Source organism: Sorex fumeus, unplaced genomic scaffold (assembly GCF_029834395.1).
Source record: "Sorex fumeus unplaced genomic scaffold, SorFum_2.1 ptg000122l, whole genome shotgun sequence".
Lineage (NCBI taxonomy): Eukaryota > Metazoa > Chordata > Mammalia > Eulipotyphla > Soricidae > Sorex > Sorex fumeus.
Genome location: NW_026606179.1, coordinates 16,049,434 through 16,071,043, shown reverse-complemented (window position 1 = coordinate 16,071,043; position 21,610 = coordinate 16,049,434). Strand labels below are relative to the sequence as shown.

Below are 21,610 nucleotides of genomic sequence, written 5' to 3'. Positions count from 1 at the left end.
GGGTTGGCTGCATGCAGGGCAAATGCCCTCACCGCTATACTATCTCTCTGTTCCCCAACATGAATATTTTATTGCTCGCCAGGGTGTCTGGCTCAGCCTGGTGGGCACTGTAGGTTCCGCAGAGAACAAGGCTTGCCTGGTCCTCATTCTCATACGCCCAAAGTCAGAGAAAGAAGAGGCACAAATAAATCAGAACCACTCGAGCAAGAGCGGCCAGACCTTGAAGGAGTGGAGCACAGGAAGCTGTGGGTTCGAGACACCACCTGCCCCTGAGTTTTGGGCCAAAGATGAATAGAAGCCAATTGGAATGGGAGATTTTTGGCACAGAGAACAAGGGCACACTCCTAAAGGGGCAGGAGAGCGTATGGCTTAAGGAACAGAAAGCAGTTAAAGTATGCCTGGAACCAAATTGCAGAGGGCAAGTCTTCTCCAGGTGACCTTAAGAGCTCAGACTTTATGCAGAGTATTAGAAGCTCTGGAAGCATTACAAACTGCCAGGGGAAAGTGACTCACATTCCAGCTTTCACTCCACAAAGGACTCCTGGGATCCCCTTCACCATAGTGTCTGGGGCTACAACACCTGGTTGGCCAACCTCTCTCCCCACATAGCTCTCTAGCCCCATTTCCCCCAGAACCTTGCGGGGTATTTCTCAACTCTTGACCAGGTGTTTTGTTTCCCTAAACCCATTATCTGAAAGCACTTTACCTTGGAAGGTACTCCTTTTAGATCTCTCAGTCCAGATGCAAATCTGAGAGGTTTTCCTTAATCTTTTCTCAAAGAGCACATCCAGATTTTCTTTAGGGGAGTGGAGTGTGGCTCAATTAGGAAAGGCTGTGAGTAGACTTGTAGGAGCTGGGGTAAAAGGAACTTCCAATTGGATTCCACACTAATGCTAAACTGGAGAATACCTAATCTGTTGACTTGTTGCTAAACTGGAGAATACCTAACCTGTTGACTTGTTGCCAGCACTTGGCACTTCAATCTTGGAGCACCAGACACAAAGTAAGAAGTCAGAGTTAGGATGACTTACCTAAAATCTGAAGGAAGGAATGAGAAGTGCTGGAAGGCCAGGCTGAGTTTTAGCCTGTTCAAGAGGTGATGGGGAACTTGAGGTTTTTGTTTGGTTTTCTGTTTTGAATTTTTGGGTCACACCCAATGATGCTCAGGGCTTACTCGGGACTCTGCACTCAGGGATCAGTCCTAGGGATTAGGAATGGAACCCCAGTCAGCCACATGCAAGGCAAGCTCCCTACCCACCATATTTTCTCTCTAGTCCTTGGGTGAGGTTTCGAGCAGGATGGCGTCATTGAAAGCTCCCCTGGAGATGTCTGGGTTGGGGGTAGATGGGAAGAAGTCTAGGTTCATGGGTAGTTCAGGGGATACTGAAAAGACTGAGCATTTGGCTGGAGGATAGCCACAGGAGATCGTCTTCTTGGGAAAGTGAGGGGTGTCTTCAGAGAGCAGCTCCTCTCCTGGCCTGGCCTGTCCAACAGCGACCATCACACACTCCCTCCCACCTTCCAACGTGGCGCAGCTCTGGGAAGGGGGACAGACACACGCCACCCCAAAGCTTGTTCTCTCCTCAGTTTAATGGTGGTTAGTGGGATTGCCAAAACTCCCTCCCCCTTCCCCTCCCCACCCCGTACAAAATGGGTGTTTTTTTTTTCTAAAACAAGAAAAAGGGCAAAAGTCAGGAATGGGGGAGGGGTGCAATCTGATATTTTTTCATACAGATTTTTGATTTTTTTAATATATTATATATAAAACCATAGAGACCAACGCACCCCTGCCCCAAACTCCTTTCCCCTTCCCTGGGGGGCCTGGAGGAGAGATGGGGAAGGCCCCCCAGGAGTGGGTGGACAGAGACAAATATGGGTGGGACAGATGAGGGGAGAGGAGATGGAGAAAAGGGACACCCAGGAGCCTGGGGGAGGGGGACTGGAGTGGCGGGTTGGGGCTATCTCCCTCACTGCCCCCATCAAAGTTATGACGCACAGACACAGAACCCCGGTTTCCATACCCTCCCCCCACCCTCACCCCCACCGTGCAAACATGGCTTTGCAAAGAGGTGCCCAGAGCTCTGTGGAACTCCTACAATGGCTGGCATGGGGTCTGGAACCCCCAAAGAAATCTGTGTTCCCCTTCCCTGCCCACCCTACCCTTCCCAGAATCTGACCCCTCCCCACAAGACCTGGTTCTGCAGCCGAGGGGTGCTGTCCTTCCCCCAGTTATCTTCCCCAACCCACTCCCTACTGCCCTCCCTGGACGTGGTGGGTTTGGACCTTTGGTCCCTGAACCCCCCGGGGGATCCAGACCCCTGGGCCCTTGCTTCTGGCTCGTTCAGAGACCCAGGCCTCCGACATCCCCATCCCTGCCCAAACGTCTGAGGTGTTAGTGGTGGGGGGAGATGCCCACCATCCCAGACTCTGGTCAATGTCTTTGCAGCTGGCAGTGGGGTTGACCCCTGCCCAGACCCAGGCCTGGGGTGGAGGTGGGGTCAGATGAAGAATTCTTCTTTCCTCTTGTGTCCATCACTGCCATTGAGGAAGGCTTCTCTGGCTTCTCCTTGCTCATCCAAACCGCTGGCCTCGTGGGTCAGATAGGAGCCTGAGGGGGGACAAGTCCCAGTGGAGGAGGCAATGGGGACACCGGAGAGGGGCAAAAGTAGATGACAAGGGCAGGCAGCCAAGACAAGAACGGAGAGAAAGAGAGGAAGAACACCGGAGAGCACACAGCAGAGCAAGGGAATAGGGAAATGGACCAGAGAGAGAGGTAAATGCAGAATTAGGATCCTGACTCTCAAAGCGGCAAAGAGCAACCCTTCACCCATATCCATTTTCTTGATGGTATTCCCCTGCTCAGCTCCCAACTAGTCCATTAATTCGGAAGACAAATTGTTCTTGTGATTTTGTTTTAGGGCCACACCTGGCGATGCTCAGGGATTACTCCTAGCAGGCTCAGGGGACCATATAGGGTGCCGGGGATTGAATCCCGGGTCAGCAACATGCAAGACAAGTGCCCTAACTGGTTGTACTATTGCTCATGCCCTAAAATAAATTATTTTATTTAAACTCATGGCCTTTATTTTGCAACAAAGTTTCACCTGCTTTTGAGTCTAGGACTGAAAAAATAACTATTGAAGTCTCTTCTTTCCCTCCCTTTTCCATTTTTGCAGTGATGCCAGGGATTGAACCCAGGGCCTCACACATGCAAACCACATTCTCTACAACTGAGCAACATTCCAGGCCCTTACTTAGAATCTTGGCCTTTGACGGGGGTTTGAAAACTTGTATATATTCTCCAGTCTCCACCCCTGCTTCCTTCTTTGGAGTCAGACTTTTGGTTCGGCCCTTTCCAGACTTCCCAAGTAACTTCACCCTCTCTGAACTCAGACCCCAGCTCACTCACCCTTCTGCCGGACGGAGCACCAGACCATGCCCACTAATACACAGATGATCAAAAACACCAGTAGCGCCAGGATGCCACCCACAATGGCGTAGGGCACCGATGTCTGAGCCTCTACCACTGCACCAGGGTCTGGCAGAGAGACAGAAAGAAGCAGGTCAGCAGCAGAGAAGGGTGCAGATCAGTCCCACCTCTGCCAACCTCTTAGATCATGCTGCTGTCCAGTCCAGAGGCACCTTTACAAGCCACGCCCCTCAAATGGCTGCCCCCAGGTGCCCTCTGTGGATCTTCACCCTGTCCAGATGCTTCACCCTCGCCAGGTAGTTGATTTTTGTTTCCCAGGGTTTTCAACTGGCCCCGAACCCCCACTTGCTAACACCTGCTCTGAGCTTCCCCCTTCCCCTCAAAACTGAAGCTGCACACACCCCTTTTCATCGGATGCTGTTTCTTCTCCTCGTGTCCAATCCTTCCCGTTTCCTCAAAAACACTCCAGATTTTTAAAATACTGCGCCAGGGTCCTACCAATTCTTAAATCCTTGCTCCCAGCATCAGACAGCTAAACATATTACTTCTTTTTTCCTAGAGGCCATTCTAACCACCTTTTAATCTTTTGGTCACATTTCCTTCATAACAACCATGGCTTCTTTCCATTTTGTCGAGGAGAAAATGTGAATGGTTGGCATTCCAGCCAGATGTGGGCCAGGATGTTGCTGAATCTGAACGCGGAAACCTGTCTCGCCCCAGTGGTTACTGAGCCCCATTCAGAATTATTCTTTGCACTGGTCTGCTTAAGTGCTACTCTAGGCGTTTGGATGGTCCCTTCCCAAGGGTCAAGCAGCGTAACAGGCCCACTTCTTGGCCCAGCCCCCCAACCAAACCTGCGCAGCTGGCCCTCACCATAGACCACGAGTACGTAGAGCGCCCTCGCGTGGCCGTGCTTGTTGGACGCCTCACACGTGTAGGTGCCATTATCTGCAGATACCAGGCCCGGCAGTGTCAGTGTCTCCCCAACAGCCTCAGCCCGCTCAGGCAAAGACTCATTCCCACGGTTCCAGCGGATCTGGTTTGGCCTAAGAGGGGGTAAAGCATTATGAGAATTAAGGGCACTGGTTCAGCACCCAATTAATTTTGACTTTTCAAGGAATCGGGACTTGCAGCTTCTACCTCCTGGGGATCTCAAATAAGAGAGTCCTTACTAACCCTTTGCTTTCGAGAAAAACCAACAGTCCTGTGCTCAGCTTCCATCATCATGGTCTCGGAAACTGTAGCCTCCCAAGCGCGTTCCATCTTCAGAATCCAGAAATCTGGAGTCCCACAGTCTCCTTCCCCTGGGTCTAGTCCTCCCTCAAAACTCGGAAGTCAGGCCAAAGCGACAGTATAGCGGGGAGGGCTATAGACGCCTTGCACATAGACGACCCAGGCTCAATCCCCGGCATCCCATATGGTCCCCTAAACACCACCAAAAGTGATCCCTAAGCAGAGAGCCAGGAGTAAATCCTGAGCACTGCCGGGTGTGTCTCAAAAACAAACAAAAAAGAAAGAAAGAAATCAGGCTGGTGCAATATTACAGCAGGTAGGGCATTTGCCTTGCATGAGGGCAACCCAGGTTTAATCCCTGGCATCCTGTATGGTCCCCCAGCACTGCCAAGAGTGATTCCTGAATGCAGAGCTGGGAATAACCCCTGAGCACTACTGGGTGTGCCATCTCCCAAAAAAGAAGAATCAGAAGTCCAGACTCTAGCCATCTCTCTTTGCCCACTGTCCTTCCCAGAGCAACAATCATTCAGCCAACGCTCACCTGGGGTTCCCTGTTACAGCACATGTTAGCACCAACGTGTCTCCTTCCCTCGCCACAGCTTGAGAGGCATGGATGCGGGCTGTCGGGGAGTCTGTGGAGCAGATATGAGGAAGAAGAGTGATTTTTTTTTTTGCCCCTTAGCACGCAGGTCTTAGGAACACCCCCATCCAGGTCCCAGCGGCACTTACACTGCACATCCAGCACGTACTGCGTCTGCTTGCTGTGTCCGGAGGGCAGCGCCTGGTTCTGCGCCTCACAGATGACGATGCCGCCGTCATCCTTGCGGTCCACGCGAAACCGCACGGTGCTCGCCACGCTCCAGACTTTGCCATTTTCCTGGCCGCTGCTCACGCCTGTCAAGCCCAGCCCAACAGTCAGGCTCCGCTCACCCACTGAGACAACCCCAGCCAATCCCAAAGGAAGCTATCAGCAAAGTCCCGCCCCCTGACTAGAGGTTCCGCCTCCCATTCACAAAGTCCCGCCCCTCTCCAGTTCTCACTGCTTCACCCCATTCAGCTATCAATTCATTTTTTTAATTTAGTTTTTATCTTATCAGAGGCACGGTGATTTACAATACGGCTAATAATAGGGTTTCAGGCCTATGATATCCCCAACATCACACCCTCCACCAGAGCATCCACTTCCCTCCATCGTTGTTGCAGTATCGGTCAGTTCTGTAGCTACATATTGATTGTGGGCTTGGTGTAGGTTGACCTCGTTCTAGTCTGCTGGCTCTGTTGATAGGTAAAACCGCCCTTGCCCAAGCCTGGCCCTCTGAAGCCCTGACCTTTCTCGAATCCCACCCCTGCCCTTACCACCCCAGGCAAGTACCTTTCAACTCCTTGCGGTCCCTGTACCAGCGTAGGGTGGCCGCAGGGCGAGACCGTGGGACCAGACAGCTAAGCTCTACCTCGCCGCCCTCCACCGCCTGCTCCCGGACCTCCACCACGGGATTCTCTGGGGCCACTGCCATAGGGAGAAAAGGGTTAGGGTGGGCGACCAAAAGAGGCATTGAAGTGCGGTCAAAGTGACCAAGCTGCAGAATCCCAGGGACCAAAGGAAACAAGGGTCTTGGGCGGCAAGAGCCATAACAAATGTCTGAGAACAGACGTCAAAATGGGAGACCTTGGGCAGGAAATTGTTGTCAGGATAGAGTCAGGTCTCGGGATAAGGGATGAGCAGAGTTGTGGGTCCATGGAGTGGGGTGTGCTGTTACCCAGGACAGTGAGTGTGGCAATCTGGTGATGGGTGTCCTCCGTATAGAGTTGGCAGAAATATCCCCCCTCATCCTCCAGGCGGGCATCGGAGAGGCGGATCCGAACCCGACGCGGGGAGAACTCCTCGAGCTGGAAACGCTCGTCTTTCAGGGCTAGTAAGAGAAAAATGGCATCAGTCAGTCGGCCCTGGCCTCATCAGTCCTGGTCTGGCCATCACCAGGGGACTGGCCTCCACCTTGGGGTCTCCTGTGAGCCTAAGGGGAGTTAATACCTTTAGGGACCCAAAATGATTCAGGCCTTCATGCCCAAAGGACCAGGAGTCCAGCACCCCAGTTCTCCTCCCCCTTCCCCCCTGCACACACACTCAGGCCCAGGAACTTGCATATCTCTTCTCTGTCCTCTTGGGGGACACTCAAGTCAGGGCTGTCCTCTCCTCTCTCAGGACTCACCTCGAGTGCCATTGAAGAAAAGGGTCTGCCGGGCTGGGTTCTGAATGACAACGATGGACCCGTCATACTGGTGCAGACGGCAGGTGATCTCAGCCACTCCACCCTCAGCCACTGTCACGTTCTCCGTCTGTACTTCCTGTCCTGCCCCTGGGCCAGCAGACAAAGACTCACTGAAGGCTGCAGTGCAGTCCCCTCTTTTTCTCCCCAAGCCTGCAGTCCCACTCTCATCCCATCTGTTACACCCAGCATTTCTGGAGACTTGTTATTCAAGGACGAAGTAAAATCAGCATGTGGACACACAGAGACCAGGGGAAGAGAAGCAGGACTGCCAGGAGAGACTGGTGTTCATAGAAGTTTCTGGAAGAAAGCTCTATGTATATGCTCTCTTATTTTACTTATATTTTGTTTTAGGACCACACCCCGTGGTACTCAAGGCTTCCTCCTGCTCTGTGCTCAAGGATTGTATCTGGCAGTGCTTAAAGGCCTATGTGGGTGCCAGGTATCAAACCAAGGTCTGATTTGGGCAAGCACCTAAACCCCTGTACTGTCTCTCCAGCCCCCCAAACTTTATGTTTTAAAGAGCGACCAGGAGTTCAGCAGGGAGGGGAAACTGGTAGGTGATCCCATCTGGGCACGTGTGGGAGCTTGTTTGCAGATACTGTGGATAAGCTGACTCGGCTTCTCCTCCCATGAAGGATGCACTCTGAGCCCTGTTTCTCTTTGTTTTGGGGACACACCCAATGGTTCTCAGGGCCTACTCCTGGCTTAGAGTTCAAGGATCACTCCTAGCAGGGTTTGGAGGATTCTATGAGGGGCTGGGGATCAAACCCAAGTCTACCACATGCAAGACAAGCTCTCTGGCCCTGTAGGATTTTTTCTTACAGCAGCTAAACACCCAATAAGTCCCTGAGGGAAAGGTAAGGGTTAGATTTACAGCCCAGAAAGGGATCCAAAGCGTCAGCCTCAAGCTCCCACTCCTTGTCCAAAAGCACAATTTCACTGCAGAACCATTGCACCAAAATTTTTTTTTTCAGTCCAAAAGTTGGATGATGGGCAAGAGAGAGGGTTACAGGGGTTAAGGTGCTTGTCTTAAATGCAGCTAACCCCAGTTCAATGCCCAGTACGACATGGGGTCCCCAGCACAGTGCCAGGAGTAGTCCAGAGCAAACAAGGTGTGGCCCAAACACTCCTCGCCAAAAATAAAAGTCAATTTAAACCAATAAAATGGCTTTCCATAGAGCCAGGAAGAGTTCAAAGGACTGAGTGCATCTTTGTGCCTTGGAGGCCCAAGTGGGGGCCTGGCACTGTATGGTCACTGAGCACCACGGGGTACGACTCAAACTCCTCCGCCACAAAAGTAAGTTTTGGTTTTGTTTTGGGGCCATAACCGACAGTGCTCAGGGCTTACTCCTGGCTCTGCATTCCAAGGATCAATTCTGGTAGGCTCAGGTGATCAAACTTGGGTTGCAGGGCAAGCACCCTACCTGCCATACTATCACTTCGGCTTCTCCCAAAACACTTTTTCAAAAACTTCACAGAGGCTGGAATGATAGTACAGTATTTGCCTTGCAAACAGCTGAACTCGGGGCGCCGGAGCAATAGTACAGCGGGTAGGGCGTTTGCCTTGCACGCTGGGTTCTATCCCTGGCATCCCATATGTTCCCCTGAGCACTGCCAGGACTGATTCCTGAGTGCAGAGCCAGGAGTAACCCTTGAGCATTGCTGGGTGTGACAACCCCCCAAAAAAAAGCAAAAGCAAAAAAAAAAAAAAAACTAAACAACCAACTCAGATTTTTTTTTAAGCCAACTCAGATTTGATCCTGGCATCCCATAGAGTTCCCTGAACATGCCTGGAGTGATTCCTGAGCTCAGAGCCAGGAGTAAGACCTGAGCACTGCTGTGTGTGGCCCCAATACCATAACAAAACAAAACAAAACAATTTACATAATGGTCACACACCCCTTTTTTGAAAAAAAAAAAAAAGACATATTGGCAATGAAATTATGTTCTTGGGAAACCACCAATAACAGCACTGTAAATTCCAGAATCTCAATCAATTAAAAAAAATTAAGAAAAAAAAGAGAGAGAAAGTATGTGGAGGTGCCCTGAGGTGATATGAAGAGGGAAACTGACTCAAAGTTACCTATATATACGTATTACAGTCCTCAGGCCAGGTTAGTCTTCCTAGCCCCAGCAGGGTCCTAGTCTCATCGCTATTTACTTTTGGATCATGACAGCATTTGTCCACGATCGTGCCCTCAACTTATAGTTGAGTATCATGGCACTTTGGCCTGGCCCATTTCGATTCCAGGGTAGCTCACAGCTTGCCCTGGGTCCATTCAGTCCCTCGTTGGGACCCTGCTTTTGGGGTGCTAGGAACTAAGGGCAACTGAGTAAAGAAAGCAGATGCCCAGGAGTAAATATTATTTGGAGTCAATCAACTCCCAAGTTACAAAGCAGAATATTAACTGTTTTCCTGTGTCCATACAGAAAGGACATTGCTTTAAGAACATAACTTACAAGTTCAGTGTTCTTAGAAGGATCTGATCTTACAAGCTAACAGAATCTGATTAGGGAGAAAAGGTGATTAACTGGCTGGGGAGGAAAGCACAGAGAAGAGTTTACAGATAAACAGAGGAATGGGAGTGACTCGGGAGCAATGTGATGGGTGTAACCCAATAAACCTGAGCTCCCTACAGTTACCCTTGTCATAGCCACACGCATTATGGGTGAGACCCTCTGGAATTCTTCAGCCTGTACCAGCCAACTAAGTATACCAGTGACCCCACTGATGCCATGTGGAATAGAAGAATGACCCAGCTTAATACGATCCCTTTTCCTGACCCACAAATAATGACGAGCTATTCTTAAAAGGTTGCTGTTTTAAGGCAGTAAAAAAAAAAAAAATGGCATAAAATCGGCAACAAGTGTGCAATAAAACAGGTATTAGGTAGATGCTGTGCCAGACCCATGACAACCTCTATTTCACTGTCACAATACTTGAGGTAAGTACTATTCTCACCCATTACCTCACCCAATTCCCACTGTGATGAAAACATTGATCCAAAGAGAGAAAATGACTTGTCCACGGCCACAGTGTGAGAGCAGCAAAGCCCAAGCGTGCATCCCACCCACTACTTCCATTTCTGGCCATGGCACTCGCTCTGGGCTTTCCTGGGGGAAACTCTCAGCGCATGGGGAGGAGGTATGCTGGGCTGTCCATGGGCCTCAGATGTCAAACACAAGGATTTGCTTTTTGGAAGGGTCACACATGGGGTACTCAGACTTCAAATCCAGGGGTCCTTATGACAAGCATACACTGTCTCCATGGCCCCCTGGATTCACTTTTTTTTTCCTTCCTTTTTGGGTCACACTGGCAATGCTCAGGGCTTACTCCTGGCTCTGCACTCATGAATCACTCTTGACGGTGCTCGGGGAACCATATGGGATGCTGGGGATTGAACCTGGGAAGGCAAATGCCCTCCGCATTGAACTATCAGTCCTGCCCCAGGATTCACTTTTATCCAAAAGTGGAGGTTCTGGAGCAGGAAAGGACTGTGAACTAAACTGGCTGTTTACCTTGAAAGACAGCAGAACTATCTTTTTGTTTCCCTTCCAGTGTGCCTTAGAGTCTAGTCTCATGCATTCCTTTGAGTAGTTCCTGAATAGCAGATAGGTTTTCAGGGTCAGCGTGCCCAGAGATGAGTCAGATGAGTTCTCTGCCCTGAAATCCTCCAGTATTTATGGGAAGAGACACAAATAGCAAAAGCGCTATGTTCCCTGCAAGCGAGACAGGTGAGCTGAAGTGGGGCTAAAAACTGGACAAGGTTAATTCTGGGAAATAGAATCAGAGACAGCAATTTTCTCACCCTGACATGCATTTGGGCCTTTTATCTTAGTAAATGAACCCTGACTGTATTTTAGGGCTGCCCAATTATCCAGCAGAAAGCAACATTTTCCAGATTCCCTTGAAATTTAGTGATGCCATATACCAAAGTTGTGTCCATTTTGATATAAGTAAACGTATAATGTGATAATGTAGGAGAATTTCCTAAAGAAAGGGGCCAAGTTCTTTTCCATTAGGTCATCTTGGAGTTTCCTGCAACTAGGATCTGATGGCTGACTTCCAGCAGCCATCTTGGACCATGAGGACAAGGTGATGGTGGACTAAGAGTTGGCGGATGCCTGAGTCTCTGTGGGAAGCTGCCATAAAAACCCTAGAAACCTATTTCTGGACTTTGTTATGTCTACATAGAATATTTTGTATACCTAAGCCACTCTTAGGGGCTAGGTCAACCCCTAATATCAACCCTCCTGGAATATCAAATCGCACATGTTCAATTCTGTCTTCAGTAGTTTCCACCCTGTGTTTTCTCCGTCTCAGTAAATGTCACATCCACCCACCTAGTGGCTCAGGCCCCAAACCTGGAAGTTGTCCAAATTCTCCTCCCTTCCCTCATCTCCGACCTCCATTTCATCAGCAAGATCTAGCCATTCTACCCCCACAACAGATGCCAAATCCATTCGCTCTGTCGGCCTCTCTTGCCAGCACCTCGTCCAACTACATAACCTATGACCTGGATCCTTTTAGAGTTTCTTCATTTCCTTGCTTGCCACCCCCAGCCGCCCCAGGTCACCCTCTACACAGCAGCCTGATGGGTTTTTAAAAACAGTAAAATCACAGGCCAGGAGATAATACAGAGGTTAGATTGGGGCTGGAGCGACGGTGTACAGTGGGTAAGGTGCCCGCCTTGCACGCAGCCAACCCAGGTTGAATCCCTGGTATCTCACATGGTCCCCCAAGCACCTCTAGGAGTGATTCCTGAGGTGCTTCATGACTTCATGACTCCATCTCAGAGTCAGAAGTAACCCCTGAGCATCACCACGTGTGGCCCACAAACCAAAAATAAATAAATAAATACATAAATAAATAAAATAAAAAACAGTAGTTAGACTGACTGCCTACCATGCACCTGACCAGATTAGATTCCTGGCACCACCTGGTCCCCTGAGCATCACCAGCTACATCCCTGGAAGACCTCCAGCACCATCAGGGTGGCCCAAGTATCCTCTGCATTGAGACCCCATGCAGGGTCACATTCTTGGGTTCCTGCAATGACCCTGCTGGCCCGATAGGCTAAGACTCACCAGTGAGCACTGTTTGGAAGCACCCCAACAATCCTACAAGTCAGATCAAGTCACCTGCTTAATTCCACCAAGGCTGCCTGTTACACGAATACCTGAACTCCCGCCCTGGGCCTTCAAGAGGCAGAGGGGCCCCTCTGAGTGTGGCACTGACCAACACCTCCGTACATCCCTCTGGCTTCACTGACCATGGTGACCTGGGAACACCCTGGGCTTGTTTCCACCCTCCACAAACATTTCTCCCCCATCCTGATGGGTGCCCCCCACTCCATTCTTCGCTGGGAGCATCTTGGTACCTCCCCTGAGCACTGCTCTCAGCTCTGCCCCTCACCTCCTCAGTACTTCCTGTTTCCTTGAGGCATTTTCTTTCCACTGTGGAAATGTCACAGACATCATTTCACTAATTGGCTTGCTCGTTTATGGCCTGTCTCCCCCACCCCATGAAGGCAGGGCTGTGATATCCCGGTTCCGCTGACTGTTGCACCCCCTGAAAGTGTCCTGATGCTCCATCTCATTTCAGGCTCATTTCCATGCTCCCTGGTAACATCCCTATTCCCATGACTCTTTTTTAGTGGGAGAAAGGTGGTCTGGGGCCACACTTGGGGGTAATCATGCACAGGGGTTATTCCTGCCTCTGTGCTCATGAGATGGCAGTGCCTGGGGGAATCCTATGCGGCACTGGCACCAGGGGCGGGTGCACGCCAGGTGCACTCCTGCAGAATCTCTCCAGCCCACTTCTCTTCATCTCCAGCACCGAGGTTGATCCAGCCTAGACCACTCACCATCTAAGCGATCTTCTGAGCCTCAGACGGCCTGGCTGTAAAGTGGGGGAGATGCCAGACTCGCCTCCTAGGGGTCGGCTCAGAGCCCAGAGCACAGACAGCCAGGAAGCACTGGTCAGCACAATTTTCCTGAGGCTGGAGCCCACCTGCATGCTGGCCCGTGTGCATGAGTCACCTGGAAGCCTATCCACGAATTGGGGAGATTAGGGCTAGCCCCCTCCCCGCCCCCCAGTTTACAGATGTGGAGAATAAGGTCCAGAGGTCTCGGGCATGTTAGTGGCAGAAATTCGACATCTCTCCGGAACCACCGGGACCCCTGGATCTGCCCCCCTCCCACCCCACCGATCCCTGTTCTCTGCTTGAGGGTGCACATGGGGTGAGGGGGGGGCATTGTTTTGTTCCCTCCCCCTCCTGAGGAGTCAGTAACCAACAGTGTCTGTGCCTAGAATATTAATGTCCCATGAGCTTTTGTTTCAGGGGCTGGGGGGTGGTGAGGCAGGACTTTCTGGTCAGAGAGGGGCTGAGCTTTGGGGACAGGGGTGCTGGCCCTTTAAACTGTGTTGACAGCCTGCAGTCGTCATGGGGATGGTGAGTGGAAAGCCTGCCAGGGTGTAGAAGACTGAGGCTGAGCGGGTGATATGGAGAGAGTCAGAACCTAGGACTCTCCCCCTCATACCACGACTGCCACCCGCCACAGCTTCCTCGGCGTCCCAGATCTGGGGCTGCCCTGACCCCTTGAGCCTTCCGCCGACAGGACCCAGGCACCTGGCTTCTCCACATCCTCCTCCCTCAGACCCAGGAGTTCGGCCCCAGTCCCTCCTCCTATAGACCCAGGAGCCTGGGGTCCAGCGCACACAGCTGGTGGATGTTTCCACGGAAACCAAGTGAGGTGGGGGAGCGCTTCCTGGGTCCTGAATCGGCGTGTACCCAAGGGAGGCTCAAGGTCACAGTTCCGGGAAGGTCACAGCCACCAGGTCTGTGCCTGCTCCCCAGGGGCTGGTGGCAGCCTGCCTCCTTCTCCCATTGCCTCCCCTAAGAAGGTGGTACGTCCCTGCATCCTGACTGAGCCCCCCTGCAGCCCCCCCATCAGTGGCGGAGTCCGAACATCCTTGCACAAAGCATCAATTCTTCCCAGCTCAGCCTTGTGAAGGCGCCTGTATTCGCAGGACCTGGCCATCGGGGTCTCAGCCCCCCCCTCTCAGAAACCTGCAGTGGGATCCCCCAGCCCCTTCCCCGCAGGACTCAGAAGTCTCTCTCTCCACCACGACACCTCCCTCCCGCAAGACCACAGCCCCATCCTCCCTCAGACCCCGGAGCCCAGACCCCCAGCCCCCCTCCCTCAGACCCCAAGGTCCCAGCCCCCAACCCTTCCTCCCTCAGACCCTGAAGTCCAGGTTCCCAAACTTCTCCCTCAGACAATGAAGTTCAGGTTCTTGCCTCTTCCCTCAGACCTTGAAGTTCCGGTTCCCACCTCTTTCCTCAGACCCTGAAGTCCAGGTTCCCACCTTTCGTCAGACCCTGGAGCTCAGGTTCTCAGCCTCCTCCCTCAAACCCTGGAGCTCAGGTTCTCAGCCTCCTCCCTCAGACCCTGGAGCTCAGGTTCTCAGCCTCCTCTCTCAGACCCTGGAGCTCAGGTTCTCAGTCTTCCTCTCCTGGAAAATTTTGACTCTCAGTTCACAGTCACTGCTCCTTGCCCCCCCCACCCCCCACCCTAACCATAGCCCTGCCTGCCCCAGCCCTCTGTCCCCCTATCGAGTGCCCCAGGCATGGGATGGGGGCGTCAGGGTGAGTCAGCAGCCTCACATACAAAGTCCCCCTGTGGCCCCCACATTCCTGAGATATTCAGAACTCCCCAGATTCTGGGCCTCGGGCCCAGTGGTGGGGTGGGGACCTCCGGAGGTCCCCTCTGGGTGTGGGGTCAGGGGAGGAATTCCTGTTTGGGGCAGGACGCAAGCCAAGTGGGCACTGAGCACCCACTGTCCTCCTGGCACCCCGTGGGCTCCAGTCAGCCCCTCCCCAGGAGGATCGGGGCCCTTGTCCTGGAGGTGCGTGCAAGGGACCCACAGGGTGGGGGGGCTAGTGGGTGCTGGGGTCCTGGTGCCACAGGCCTTTGGGCGCTGACGATTCCGCCTGCGTCCAGCCACCCCCCCACCGCACCCCGGAGAGAAAGCTGCCTTTGTGTTCTCTGAGGGATGAGGGACGGCGACAGGCCAGGCTCGCACGCCATTAACCCACCCAGCCACTGGCCCGGCTGTGCGTAAGGCCTTGGAATCCACTCCCAGGCTGAGCTGTGAGGGGATGCCCAGGTGTGTGTTGGGGGTCAGTGACTGCTCCCAAGAGCAGCCTCTAGGTGACTCATGGTGGGGATGCCCCAGCCTCTGCCGCCTGCTCCTGACCTTACTTTAGCCAGAAAAGTGAGTGTTTGAGAGACCAACACGATCCCTCATCCCCAGGATCAACAACCTCTGGGTGCTTAACACAGCCCCTCCAATACAGCATCCCACTTCCAATGCCTCCTAACGCTAAACAACCCCCCTCTCCTTTCCAGGAATGTATTTGTTACTTTCTGTTTCGGCTCTATCTCTGATCTTGGGGCCCCCACCACACACACACACACACACACACACACACACCCCTTCAGCATAAAGCATAAATCTCAGCCCCCTGTCCTGGGATTCTTGGGAGGAGGGTGCACCAGGAGAGGAGCGGGGGTGCATTTTTGAAGGGGCACAAAGGATGCCCAGCACCCCAACCCCACTCCTGCAGGCTGGGTAAGGGGTGACTCAGAGGAAAATGGCAGGGATCAACTATGCCCTCTAAAACCAGGTGAGGAGGGGCAGGCAGAAGGAGGTGCTATTGACCATTCAGAAATCCCCAGTGACCAGAAAGCTGGCAGAGTCATCTGAGCTCGCGGTGGGGGGGGGGGGGGGGGGCGCGGGTGTGTGTAGGCCCAGTTCCCGCCATCATAGGGGCGAGGGAGGTGCAAAGAAAGAACACCCAGAGACCCTGTCCCCCAGTTCCCACGGGAGAGGCGCCCAGTGCCCTCTCTCCCAGAGTGCAGAACACCACGGCCATTCCATTTAGGAAAAATGCACAGGAGGAACTGGGGTGCCAGGAAGCGAGGCTTTTACACGAACCCAGCCTGGAGAGTTCCCACCTGGAAGAAAGATCGGAACCAGGAAGGTGGGCCCTTGAGCAGCTTCTGAGTCATAGAACCCCGATCGCCAACTGCCGTGGCTCTGAGCTGCTAAGAGGTCAGAATTCAGGGCGTTCAAGAGGCCCCGGTGTCAGCATTTGCACAATGTCAGGATGCTCGGCGCAAAGGCCACCAAGGTTCTAGAATCTGCAGGCATTCAGCTGCCAAGGCCTGGGGAGTGTAAGTTCCTGAGAGCAGTGGGCACCCTAAAACCCGTTCCCGGAGGCCTGCATGCATGAGTATGAGAGGTTTGGGGAGGGAGGAAGGTGGGAATGCCAGAAAAAGACGATAATAATAAAGGAAGAAGAAAGGAAATGTAGCGAGCAAAGCAAAGGACCACCCGGGAAAGGACAGCAAGTCAGTGTTGGAGAAAGATGGGGGGAGCCCAAGGTCTTCAGGGAGGGCAGTGGGAAGGGCCCTGGGAACCGGTCAGCTTGGCCTCAAATCCTGGGCCAGAAACCCTCCCTGGGTTCCAAGCTGGGTCCTTCTAGGGCCAGGGAGTCTCACACCCTCTACAGACAGGACACGGGAGGCTGAGTTGGCAGAGGTGGTGCGTGGCAGGTGTCGCGAGGAGAGCCAAGGTTTAAACCCAGGCGCCCAATCCTGGGCCAGCTGGTGACCCCTCTCTCACCCCACTGGTGGAACTTGCAGCCCCCTCCCTCCCATCCCTGCACCCAGCCAGTGCATGGCCTTTGCCCCCAGGTAGGGCATGACCAGCAGTGGGTGGGAGACAGTGTCAGAGTGACTGTAGGTGACATGTCCTGACCTTGTCCCCCAGGCTCAGGGTCACCATCTCCAGGAGGGCTCCCCCTTGGCACAGTGGATTCGAGAGGTCTGCAGGGGCCCCCATCCCTGGAAGTCAGGGCCTGGGTGTGTGCCCTCGGAGGGCAGGTGCTGAATCCACGTGTGTGCCCACAGGCCGAGGTTCTCCCACACTCCCGCCACCCACATTCATACACATCCCTCCAGAGGCACCCATTCTGGGGATGGTGGCTGTAGGCACAGAGAGGAAGGCAGGAAGACGGTGGGACAGGACTGGAGAGCAGGGGGTGCAGAGCCCCGGGCATGGCAGAAAGACAGGACAGGGAGACAAGGAGATGGGACAGATGGGGGTGGCAAAACGGGTAACAGCGAGCCAGGCGCAGAGATGGAGGGCAGAAATACAGCGAGGTAGAGAGAGGATGAGGGGGACAGGGAGCAAGGGACGGAGGTGGGGGACAAAGACGGGACAGAGAGATGGGGGACCTGGAGGCAAGGAGAAACGGAAATAGAGCGAGGGAGGGACAGGACTTGGAGACTGAGGGACAGAGGACAAGGGTAGGGGGACACGGAGGGAGAGCGAGGGACACAGACACAGGCAGCCGGAGGGACGCGGACAGCGGACAGAGGGACGGGCAAGAGAAGGCGGGCTGGGGCTGGGGGGGTGGGGGCGTCCGCGGGGGGAGTGTCTCGGGCCCTTTGTCCCCGCGGGAGCGGGGCCTGTGCGGGGTGGGGGTGCTGCGGCACGGCGGCCGGGGCCCGCGCCCCCTCCCCCGCTCGCGGCGCCCGGCCCGCGCTGCGCTTTGTCCCGGGGAGGGGGCCCCGGCCCGGCCCCGCGCGCATTGTTCGGCCTCTGCGGCCCTGCACTCGCGGGGCTGTCACCGCGCCGCGCCCCCCGCCCGGACCCAGCCGGCCGGCCCCGGCCCCCAACCCTACCTGGCCCCGCCGCGGCCGCCCACAGCAGCAGCAGCGGCCACTGGAAGCGCCGGGCCCGGCCCATGGTGCCGCCGCCGCCGCCGCCACCGCTCGCTCCCGGCTCGGCACCTGCACCGCCCGCGCCACCCGCCCCGCCCCCGGGCCCCGCCCCCTGCCCGCCCGGGGGCGGAGCTAGGGGCGTGTCTGGGCGGGGCCTGTCTGGGGGCGGGGCCTGGTCGTGGGGGCGGGGCTGGCCGCGGGAGAGGCCCTGAGACCCCGTGGGGGGCCGGGGCGCCCCCTCGGAACTGCAGGGCCGGGCCGCGGACCAGGGGCGCTGCGGCGGGGCAAGGGGGGCGGGTGCCCGTTGGAGATGCCAGTTGGGGGTGCTGGGGAAGGGGGATGGGTGCGTGGGTGGGTGGCGGTGAGGGCGGGGGTGTCACCCGCAGGGCGAGCGCGGGAGGGTGTGGTTGGCGGAGTGGAGGTGCGGGAAGGGCACCGCCAGGGGGAAAGTGCCGTGAGAGGGTGTGAGCGCGGACGGAGGTGGGAGAGGGGTGTGGAGGGGGGAGCTCGGAGGCGCAGGTGAGTGCAAGGTGATCCTGGACAGGTGAGTGCAGGGGAAGGTGTTGGTGAGACGGAGAGAGGTGCTCGCGTTCCCCTGGGGAAGGTGGTTGAAGGCGTGAGCCTTGCGGGAATGGGGGAGGGGGCGAACTGGAAAAGGTGACCCCGGTGGCCTGCGGACAGGTGAGTAGAGGTGAAGGTGTCACAGAGTGGCCAGGCTGTCTCTGTCCGTCTCTGTCCCTCTGCCATGCTCCCAGGCAGGGTCTAGACATCTGAGCTAAGTCCCCAGCCCTCTGAGAGGGAAGGGACCGGTCGTGTGGGCAGGTCATCTCTAGGGCTGGGCAGGGCTGGGCCAGGTAGCCCCCGCCCTTCCTCCTGTTCTGACCCGAAACTCTGTATTTGTGTCATTCCCAGGCAGGGTGCGGCTGGCGTCCCCTCTCCCCCACCCACTTCCTGTCTTCCTGTGCCAGTCTCTCTCTCTCTCTGTGTCTCTCTCTCTCTCTCCCTCCCTCCCTCCCTCTCTCCACTCCCTCCCTCCCTTATCCCTCTCCCTCCCTCCCGCCTCCCTCTCACCTGCCTGGTTTATCTGCTGACCAATCTCTGGGTCCAGGTCTCTAGTGCCCTCCCCATTTCTTTCCATGGGTGCTTGCTGACCCCTCCAGACTCAGTGCCTTCTAGATCCTGGGATGAGGGTCTGCAGACCAGGAAAGGCAGATCTGTGTCTCTCTCCCGTGCCTGTTTCACAAACAGGTAAACTGAGACACCTCATCTATGACAATCATTCCTCTTTTTCTCTTTTCTTTTGGTTTTGGGGCCACAACGACGGCTGGCTGCTCAGAGATACTCCCAGCTCTATGTTCTGAGGCAGGGATGTGTGTGTGTGGGGTGGGGGGGAGAGGGGGAGATGCTACTCCCTGCAGTGCTGGGGATTGAACCTGGACCTCCTGCAGTTCAAAACATAGCTCAGCCCCTTGAGCTATCTCTCCAGACCCCAGACTCTTACTCTGTATCACCATCACTTACCTAAGTATTCTACAGTGAAGCCTGCCAGTGCTCCAGCTACTGACAAGTCCTCAGTACCCAGTTCCCAGCATTTTTCCTGATGCTCAGACCCAAGTTCCCAGCACCCCAATTCCCCAACTCCCCAGCTCCCCCCCAGCTCTAAATCTGTCTTGCCTTCCCAACCTCCACGTACCTTGTTGTACTGTCTCTCCAGTCCCTTGAGTACTTTTTCTCCTTCCTTCCTTCCTTCCTTCCTTCCTTCCTTCCTCTTTATCTTCTTTCTCCCATTCTTTCTCTTTTTACTTTCTTTATTCCTTTTATCTTTTTCCTTCCTTCCTCTTTTCTTCTTTCCCTCCTTCCTTCCTTCATTGCGGCAGTGCTCAGTTTGCTCCTGTTTCTGCACTCAGGGATCACTCCTGATGGGGCTGAGGGACTATATGGGGTGCTAGGGATCAAACCCTGGTCAACCATGTGAAAGGTAAGTGCTCTCCCTGCAGTACTATAGCTCCAATGCCCTTACTAAGTTTGTAATCCTCCACATATATAAGGGATTTGGTTATTTGTTCCCGTTTGACTCACTTCACTCAACATGGTAGGTCCTTCAATTCTGTCCAAGTCACAGTAAGCCACATGATTTCATCTTTTTTTTAAAAAAAAAACTTAGCTCACTCTGGCAGTGCTTAGGGGTTACTCCTGGCTCTGCACTCAGGAATTACTTCTAGCAGGTTTGGGGGGACCATTGAAGTAAATCTTTGGGATCGATCTAGGTCAGCCTCATGCAAGGCAAATGCCCTAGCACTGTACTATCATTTCGACGTCTCATCTTTTCTTATTCTCTCTTTCAATAAAAACATTTACTCCAGTGATAGCATGGTGAGTAGGGTGTTTTCCTTGCACATGGCCAACCAAGGTTCAATCCCCAGCATCCCATAAGGTCCCTTTAGTACCATCTGGTGTGATTACTGAGTGAAGAGTGAGGAGTAAACCCTGATATTGCTGGGTGTGACCCAAACAACAACAAAATTACTTCAAAAACATTAAATTAAAGAAATTTCCTGAGAGCACATATCCTACCAGAACTTCTAGAAAACCAGCTGACCCAAATAAAATTCGCTGCAGATTTCTGAACCATCCCTGTGACTGGAGTTTGGGATAATGCTGATAAATTAGATAAGAGTCATGGTTCCACCAGTCCTCCGCCTGACCCCAGATCAGCATTCTCAAACAGAAATTAACCTTGGGAGGTGGGGGCTGTGGGGAGAGATAGAGATAAAACACTTGCTTCGCTTGAGGCTGACCTAGGTTCAATTCCCAGCATTACATATAGTGCCCCCAATACCACCAGAGGGCACTCCTGAGCACAGAGCAGGAAATAGCCCCTGCTGCCCAAACCCTTCTCCCGCAAACGCATAATGGGGAGAGAGATCCTATGCCTGTTCTGTAGGGCAGAGGAGGCAGCTTAACTACAGGGTTAAGTTTTGAGTGTTTGAAGCCATGAGATGGTGGGCACCACAGCTAGGATGTGCGACCCCTGGTGAACATGTGTGTGAGCACCACAGCGAGTGTGAGATCCCCACAACCTGTGTGTGCTCAAGACCTGATGACCAGTGCTGCCACACAAACACAACAAAGAGAAGGGGCGAAAGAAATGAAGAAAGAAGCAAATGAATAAGATGGGAGAGTAAGGGGCTGGAGCGATAGCACAGTGGGTAGGGTGTTTGCCTTGCATGCGGCCGATCTTGGTTCAATTCCCAGCATCCCATATGGTCCCCTGAGCAGGACCAGGAGTAATTCCTGAGTGCATGATCCAGGAGTAACCCCTGTGCATTGCCGGGTGTGACCCAAAAACAAACAAACAAAAAAAACCTATGGGAGGGTAAGTCAACTCTCAAGTTTTGGACTAAGCTTTCTCTCTTTTGGAGTGCTTTAGTCTGATGTTGCCTGCTTCCTAGCTAGTGGTATGTGATGTCTCTTTACAGAACTCTCTTTCTCCCATTTTCTTCATCTCTTGCCTTGCATATTTACTAATAAAATTGTTTACTTCACTTTTAAAAAAAGCTTCCTTTGTTTTAAAAATGGGTCCAAGAAGAGATAGGTCTTTGTTATTGCCTCTGAATGTGGATGTGATGTCCGGACTGCTAGCATCCATCTTGAAGCCATGAGGTGGACAAGTCTGAATGGATCCTTTAGGCCATGGTGGAAACAGTGACTGCGTCCACCCAGGAACTGCCCTCACTCACACCCTCTCTTTCTGTGAGATAATCAATGTCCTCTTTGTCTCCATCATTTGGCGTTGGGTGTCCCATAAGAATCCTGCCCCCCGCTGTTGATTTGCTTAGACTCTAGAAGGCAGCCCCGCTTGCAGAAGAAAACATTCTAAGTG

At 53.7% G+C, this 21,610-nt stretch overlaps 2 protein-coding genes across 2 annotated transcripts in view; one reads left to right on the top strand and one right to left on the bottom strand.

Annotated features, from left to right (window-relative positions):
• LOC130044373 (zinc finger protein 45-like) overlaps positions 1–21,610 on the top strand; it is a 203,019-nt gene that overhangs the window by 14,138 nt on the left and 167,271 nt on the right. The gene's annotated exons all lie outside the window — the stretch shown is intronic.
• Positions 1,656–17,801, bottom strand: CADM4 (cell adhesion molecule 4). Its single transcript, XM_056137106.1, has 9 exons — positions 17,689–17,801; positions 6,871–7,017; positions 6,421–6,573; positions 6,036–6,170; positions 5,393–5,557; positions 5,205–5,295; positions 4,304–4,476; positions 3,410–3,538; positions 1,656–2,608 (listed from the first exon to the last, which is right to left on the bottom strand). The coding sequence occupies exons 1-9, from the start codon at positions 17,750–17,752 to the stop codon at positions 2,499–2,501; spliced, it is 1,167 nt and encodes a 388-aa protein (XP_055993081.1). The 5' UTR covers positions 17,753–17,801; the 3' UTR covers positions 1,656–2,498.

Coding starts and splice junctions, on each gene's coding strand:
- CADM4 (XM_056137106.1), bottom strand. CDS start 17,752: ATGGGCCGGGCCCGGCGCTTCCAGTGGCCGCTGCTGCTGCTGTGGGCG. Junction 4,477..5,204: donor GCTGTAACAGGGAACCCCAG/GTGAGCGTTGGC, acceptor ACCCCCTCTTAG/GCCAAACCAGATCCGCTGGA. Junction 3,539..4,303: donor CTACGTACTCGTGGTCTATG/GTGAGGGCCAGC, acceptor TCTCTCTGCCAG/ACCCTGGTGCAGTGGTAGAG.